Source organism: Mus caroli, chromosome 9 (assembly GCF_900094665.2).
Source record: "Mus caroli chromosome 9, CAROLI_EIJ_v1.1, whole genome shotgun sequence".
NCBI classification, from domain to species: domain Eukaryota; kingdom Metazoa; phylum Chordata; class Mammalia; order Rodentia; family Muridae; genus Mus; species Mus caroli.
Window position 1 is genome coordinate 61,873,105 of NC_034578.1, and position 7,683 is coordinate 61,880,787.

General features: G+C 37.6%; 1 protein-coding gene across 1 annotated transcript in view; it reads right to left on the minus strand.

Annotated features, from left to right (window-relative positions):
- Positions 1-5,650: 5,650 nt before the first annotated feature.
- Rab11a (RAB11A, member RAS oncogene family) overlaps positions 5,651-7,683 on the minus strand; it is a 22,428-nt gene continuing 20,395 nt past the window's right edge. The window contains exon 5 of the mRNA XM_021171701.1: positions 5,651-7,344. Coding sequence (XP_021027360.1) covers positions 7,205-7,344 — 140 coding nt within the window. The 3' untranslated portion in view covers positions 5,651-7,204. The remainder of the gene's footprint in view (positions 7,345-7,683) is intronic.

The window sequence follows — 7,683 nt, forward strand, 5'->3', positions numbered from 1 at the left end:
AAGAATGCCTACTGTTGTGTTGCAAACTGAAAGTCTATACATTTTATGTTTAAGACAATACTAAACCCTCATTTGGTATGGTTACTTTAAACAGCTGGAAGAATGAAAATTACCACAATACATGTTTGAAAAAGGAACCAAAGTGTTATTTTTAAAGTAACAAATGGGATCTCCTTAACTCATGTTAAATATTTTAAAATCCCATTCACACCAGTATTAGGTTCCTGTTTTTCCAAGAATGCGTACTCAAGTGCATCTACTACAGCTATGTTACGCTCCCGTGGCACAAAGGGCAAGTGTAAAAACTACCCAATGTATATAAATCCAGTGAATAGCTTTTAACTAAGAGATTTTAGCATATGTCTCCGCTTTAGGACATTTTAAACCAAATCTTAAGACATAGCTGAGTTTAAAATATAAGGGGACAGGGGAACTGTAAGATTGCCATGATGATTCACAACTATAACCCCAGCACTTGGGAGGCTGAAGCAGGACTGCTAAGAGTTCCAGGCCAGCCAGGGCTACAATGTAAGACCCTGTCTCAAAACAAGCAAACAAACAATGAAAGCCAGGCATGGTGCCATACACTCCTGCAATCCCATTATTCAGGAGACTAAGGCAGGAGAGTTTCAAGTTGAAGCAGCTTGAGCTACATAGTGAGTTCAAGAGTAGCCTAGGCTAGGAGATTTTATTTCAAGAAACATAAAAGGCAGCAGGCTTATTATTATTTAAAAAAAAAAAATACAAAGGTCAATCAGTGATAGGGTATTCTGCCTAGCATGAAGTCTTGGGTTCCGTTCCCAGCATCACAAAAGCTTAGAAGAAAATACAGATGCCAAAAAAATAGTTTACTGGGCTGGCAAGATGACGACCTGAGTTCAATGCCCAGGACCCATAAGGTATAAAGTACAAGCTGTCCTCTGATTTTCACACACACACACACACACACACACACACACACACACACTCCAAACAAATAAATATAAATAAATTAAAAAATAACTCCTGAAATGAATTCATTGAGTTTAATTTGCTCTTCAGACTTTCAAAGGTGTATATATTAACCTTACACTAAGTCAACTCAAAATATTCCAACTTGTGAGTTCACAAGGCTTATGTGATATTTAAGTTATTCTAGCCCTTCAAGGGACTGAGAATTCAAGGGTCTGGAATTCAAAGCTAGTCTAGGCAAGTTAGTGAAAACTTATGTCAAATTAAAATAAATAGCTGGAAATGTTAGCTCTGTAGCAGAACACTTACTTAAAATGTGTGAGATGGTAAGTTCAGTCACCAATACCACCACCACCACCACCATGTCCACCACTCAACACACATACATACACAACACAAGTTATTTCAATTTAGTATAATGTTTAACCAAGAATAATATATTTTTGCTACTCAGAAGTAAGTGTCATTCAGGAGGGACAATTAACAGGTAATTCTCCAGGGCTGGAGGTTGACACATTTAGTGAACCAAGGGTAAAGTCATACTCTGTGAGTCTCTGAATATTACTAGTACCATAAATAATAGTCAAGAACCAATGGCTGCAGGTGGTGCCCTTAGCATCCATACATTCTATAGTCACTCACCTACTGAGAAGGAAGACACAAGAGTTCATCCGATCTCTGAAACAATGGCAGATGGAAAACCTCTCTAAGGAAGATGGATTTATGGATGGCTACATGGGAGTTCGTTATGTTATTTGTGCTTTGTAAAGTTTTATGTCTGTAGTTATAGAATTATATAACTACAATTCTATGTTATTTTAGTACAGAACAGTTAATTGTCAGAATATAAACATGAACAAAATCTATTTCTTCCTGTGGATCTTACAATGTGATTTCAAAAAAGCAGAGATAAACGGAGGCCCTAGGGTGCTGATTATTGCAGTTTCTTCCTTGACTTATAGAGCATTGAACACTGGTCCAAACCAAACCCACCTGGGTTGAAGCTCTGCTCTTGACTTCAGTTGCCAGATTCCCTCCTCATTCTAGCACCTAAACAACTGTCTACCTATCAAACTGTCTACCATACAGCCCTGGGTAAGAGGAATATGGGAACCAGAGGTCTTACATAGTACTGTTATTTATGTATCCACTTTAATGTTTAAAAAAAGAAATAAAACTAGTTAACTAAGGACCCTATCTCTACTTCCTCCAGAGCTGGTTTCACATAAAAGTCAGCCTATAAAACTGACTGGGGTTAGCATGATGACTCAGTGATAAAGGAGCTGCAGCATGGCAGATAACCTGATCCCTGGGACCCACATGATGGAGGGAGAGAACCGACTCACTCAGGTTGTTCTCTGACCTCCAACCATGTACTGTGTCATACCCCATCCCACACCCAATAAATAAAAGTTTTTTTTTTTTTTTCAAATGAAACAGTGTTGCTTCTTAAATTGTCCCGTGTCAGGCAGGTGTAGATGTAAATAAAAGTACATTTTCTCTCAAATGAAATAGTGTTGTTTCTTAAATTGCCCCATGTCAGGCAGGTGTAGGTGTAAATGTAGGTGAGTATGTGTCTGTATCTGTCTGTGTTTCTGTAACATTTTTAGACCCCAATGATGAAAGGATTTGGCATAGAGACTGGTACAGTGGGCAGCAATCCCTTACAGAAATGAACAAGAACCACACCACGTCCTCAGAAATCTATGAAAATGCCTGAGTGCTTAGAGCTTGTCAGTAAGAGAATGGATACTAAAAGCAGGTTCTCTCCTCAATGAGATGAGGTAAGAGGATCTGAGAGTCTATGGTTGAGGAAAGGTTAGGTTCTGCAAACTCAAAAATACAAAGGGAATGTTGCTGGCTACTAGCACTGGAACTAGTACTAGCTAGTACTGATAAAGAGTAGTTAACAGTCAATATATACATTTTATGTTCACATCTGTTAACTACCAATCCTGTGTCTAATAAATGGTAAGAAAAGGAATTCAAATAAATTTAATGATTAGGTCACATCAATAGACCTGAAATGTCTTTTAATCATGTGCATATGCATAATAACATTAACTCACACACTGGAGAGTGTTTTGTCTTATTAAGGGGTGGGATACATGGAGAGTCTTGAACTCCTGATCCTCCTGCTTCTGCCTCCCAAGTGCTACATGCCATTACACCTAGCTAAGTCACTAGTACTAGAGAGCTAGCTCTGTAGAGGCCTATGAAAGAGATGGATTCTTAAAAAGTATGCAAGATGTTTTTAAACGTTCTCTTCCAGAATGCAAGCCAAGTGCCCATGACTGCAATCCCAAAACAGCGGAGGTGAAGACAGGAGTATCACGAGTTCAAGACCAGCCTCAACTACATGAGATCGACCTTATCTTAGAAAATAAAACTAAAGCCAGATTTTTTTTAAACAATAAAAAAATAAAATAAAATAAAGAATTCTCAATTTATAAATGACTCAGCAGCTGATCAAATGTGAAGGGAGAAACATTTGATGTGTCCTGACACATTATTAAAATTGACATTTTTCAAATGTCCTTAAAACTTGCAACTTATTTAATGAGAATTAACGTGGAGATAAATGATTTTACTGTTATTATGTTAATACCAAAACCATTTTTTCTATTTACCTGATATTTTACTAACTTCTTAAATTTAATATGTGAGTTGGAATTTTAATTTGATTTTAATACCCACACATGACCCAGAAATGATACCGTTCAGTCACATAAAGGATATCATCCTTTCAAAGGATATGAAGTGAGATAAAATGGACAAGACTAATAACCCTTCTTTTCTAAGCAGCCAACTGCTGTGTTAGACCCACTAGTTCATCTTCTAACTCGTGTATAAATATAATTCAGCATATTTTCTTTCCTTCCCCCTAGCTCCCTTTATTTTGTGGGTTTTTTTTTTTTTTTTTTTGAGACAGGGTTTCTCTGTGTAACCTTGTTTGTCCTGGAACTCACTCTGTAGACTAAGCTGGCATTGAAAGCAGAGATCTGCCTGCCTCTGCCTCTGCCTCTGCCTCCTGAGCACTGCGATTAAAGATGTGCTCTACAACTGCCCAGCTCAGCACATTTTCTAATGCCTGTCTGGGATACAATGCTCTTTCAAACACTATCCTCCAATTTTCAGAAAAATGGATCCTGCTCATTACAGTGCTCTCACAGTTAAGGCTCTCTCAGTGAGATTAGCGTGCTGTGTCATTTTCTCACCACCTACAATACAGAAGAACAAAACCACTCTTTAAATACTGTTAGACTGGCAACGCTGTTGTACTGGTGATGCATTCACCAGGAGAAAGCTCAGGCTGCTCTCTCTGGCATCCTGTCAGGATGGCCTTCCTGACACTTCCCTAGGTCCTGAAAGTATGTGGAAGTGGCTCCTTTCAGAGCCCCCGTCTCTTGTCCTTTTTTGTACAACAAAAGCCACATTTTATTTTGGTTTGGTTTCATTTTGAGATAGTGTTTCTTTGTATGACTCCAGGCATCTACAGCTTGGTACAGAGCCCAGGGGGGCCTTGAACTTGTGACATCCTGTCTTTGCCTTCTGAGTGCTGCCATAAAAGGTATAACTGGCAGTTTTGAATTTTCTTCCGGATTATGATCCATTTTCCTCCTTAGTTTTACATTTTACAAAACTCTATAAACTGAAAACATAAATAAATTTTTAATTACCCAACATTTCCTCCTTCTCATGTTGGCCAAAATTGTCCAAATGGTATACCTGTTTTCTTTATAACAGATTAAGGAGATTATCACAACAGCTCAAACCACCGGGGGCATTTGGATTTTATAAACACAAGTCAAAAATGACAAAAATTAAAATATTCATTCTAACAATCAAAGAACTAAGCTAGCTCAGATACATGATTCAAACTCCAGAATTTAAAGGATCTAGGGCAAAGGCCACACTGGTCGAAACCTCTGCTTAGCATACTTAGCAGAATGGCTAGAGATAACTTATCCTGACACAGTGACAACTTTGAAAAAAGGTACAGCATTTCTGAATAACAAAGACAGGGTATAATGACTAACTGGCTTTTAAGGAGAATAAACAGGTTTAAGAAAAACACCTAAAATTAAAACCAATGAAAAGGAGAGTCAAGCACCAAAGCACGTCCCAACTGCCTGAGCCTAAGCTTGTCCAGGTAAATACAACTGCAATGCTTCTTACTCGGGACAGCCTGTCTCCTGAGACCCAACTCTACATGAAGACTCTTGTTGACATGCAAGCAAAGTCTCTTTCTAATACCTAATGTTGCCTGGAGGTCTCCCAAAATCCACCATGTACAAGTAGCATTTAAATCTATTCTTGGAAAAAAAAAATCTATTCTTGGTTTAAAATAAAAAAATTATAAAAAGCTACTCTTACTCATTTTCATTCACTACATAATTTCTTTTTTCTTAGTTTTAGTTCATAAATCTATTGTAAATTTTAATAGAAATGGAAGCTTTTCCTGTGTCTAGTGACACTGTTAGAAAAATACAGACTGTGTCACCACCATTTTTAGAAATAGTTCCCCAAGAGTACAACTGGACTGCAGATCTAAAGTCTACCTGAACTGACAGTTGCCCCCAGTCCAAGTTTCCTCACCAATGCAAGGACTTATCTTCTCACCCATCAGAAGCAAGGTTTTAAACCATGGCTACTTCCAAAGCATTCAGAAGAAGAATGTAATCTGACAACACTGGGAAAGCCCCTGTAACTGTTTATTAGGATGGGAATGTACTCCAAATCAATAGATTAAAAAAAAGTCAAAATACAGAGCATGCATAAAATACAAAGTAGCAATTTATAAATAGACAGTATCTTTATAACCAATACACTAAAATAACAAATAACTACAAAAGAAAAACAAAATGACTGACTATAGCAATGCCTTCTGTGCTCGCCACACATCATGAGCACTGCAAAAGGCAGAAGATTTAACCATGAAACATAGTCATCTATGCAAGCCCACACAGTTTTTGCAGGTATCCCACCATCCTTAATAACGTCTTTGCAGTTAACTTTCAGAAAACGTCAGGGTAAGTGCTTAATATTATCCACAGGAAGTAAAACTAAGTATTAGTGTGTACATTTCTGAATGAGAAACTAGTTGTTCCATTGATTTCAATTATGTAGTGGAAAAATCTATTTCAGGGCCCTACAATGGCTAAGTACATTCTACTTAAATTCAAGGTACTATTTCACTTTACATACTAAAAGAACACATGCCTTTAAGTGGTACCACTTGAGTATAAATTAACTTCTCACTGTATTCTTTAGACATACTAAAACCAAAGGATTAATTGAGCTATATTCCATTATACACTGCAGAACTCAAATATAAGCATTGTTAAAATAATTACCCATGCTGGTTGGTGAATATGGTGATAAAATTAGGCTGCATTTCACTTACTAGACAGGTTTAAAAACAAAATTAACATTTCAAAATGTGATATTACCAGCATTAAGCTAGTTATTGCATGAGCAATAAAAATATCACACAATCTAGGAAATGAGACTGGTTAAGCTACTCTGGCTGCCGATCACTGCAACAGAGACACCTCAGACAGAAGTCCACTAGCCTACCAGGCAGCAGGGTAACTTTGACCACATAACCACACCCTATGCAAACCATAACAGTCCTTTGTGTTTATTAATTCTTTTCCAGAAAAACAAACAAACAAAAAAAGAATCCCCATCATGTTTGATGCTTACAAAAACTAAAGAAAAAATTTACAACATAGACCTATTAAGGCATTTTAGAAACTGACTTCCACAATGGAAAATCTTCAAGCTCTCAAAATGCTGTTATGTTTACAGGGCAATCCTTAGATCTGTCAAAATATGTACTGTATTGAGAAGAGTGTTTTACAAGCTGCTCTGTGGCAAAACAATAGCTTATTTCTAAGGTTGTCTTAGATCTGATCAGGACCAATAGGTCTAAACTTCAAGTGACAGAGTTCTATTCTGTCCTACAGTGACAGGCTTCCATGATGAAGAGTAAACAATAACTGAGAACTTCAAACATTCAGTTTATTAAACTAAGGCTAGAGAAGCCATAGCATGAAAAAGAACTGCAGTCATTCAGGACAAAGTTGAGGATTTTATAAAGCCAAATCAAAAGACTTAAGACATGGGAAGATTCTTAAGTGTAAGGAAGTAATAAAACACAGAAAGTGACCACAAGAATTACAAATATATTTAAATCTCAGACCTGGGAAATGGACTATACACAGCCTTCTAGGGGAAGAGAGACGCCTTAGATGTTCTGACAGCACTGCACCTTTGGCTTGTTTTCAGTGGTGGGTGGAACATGAATAGGAACCACATTGTTGCTTGGAGACATGTCATTTTCACGTCTGTCTGACATTTGCTTCTGAGAAACAATGCGGTATATCTCTGAATGACAGAAGAAACAGAAACACTCAGTGTGTATAAACCATGAAGACTTTGTGTAAAAGAGACAGAAGACACACAGAACAGAAACATCCACATTACATTTTAGTTTTAGGCTAAGCATGGTAGTGCACATCTGTGACCCCAACACTTGGGAGGTGGAGGCAGGAAAATAAGGAGTTCAAGACCAACCTCAGCCACACAGCAAGTTGAAAAGACAGCCTGAGCTACTGGAACTTTATCTCAAAAGGTAAGGTTTTATTTTCAAATAGTCATTAACCAGAGCCAAAGCATTGTTTTTACCAATTTGTGGCCGGGCAGTGGTGGCGCACACCTTTAGTC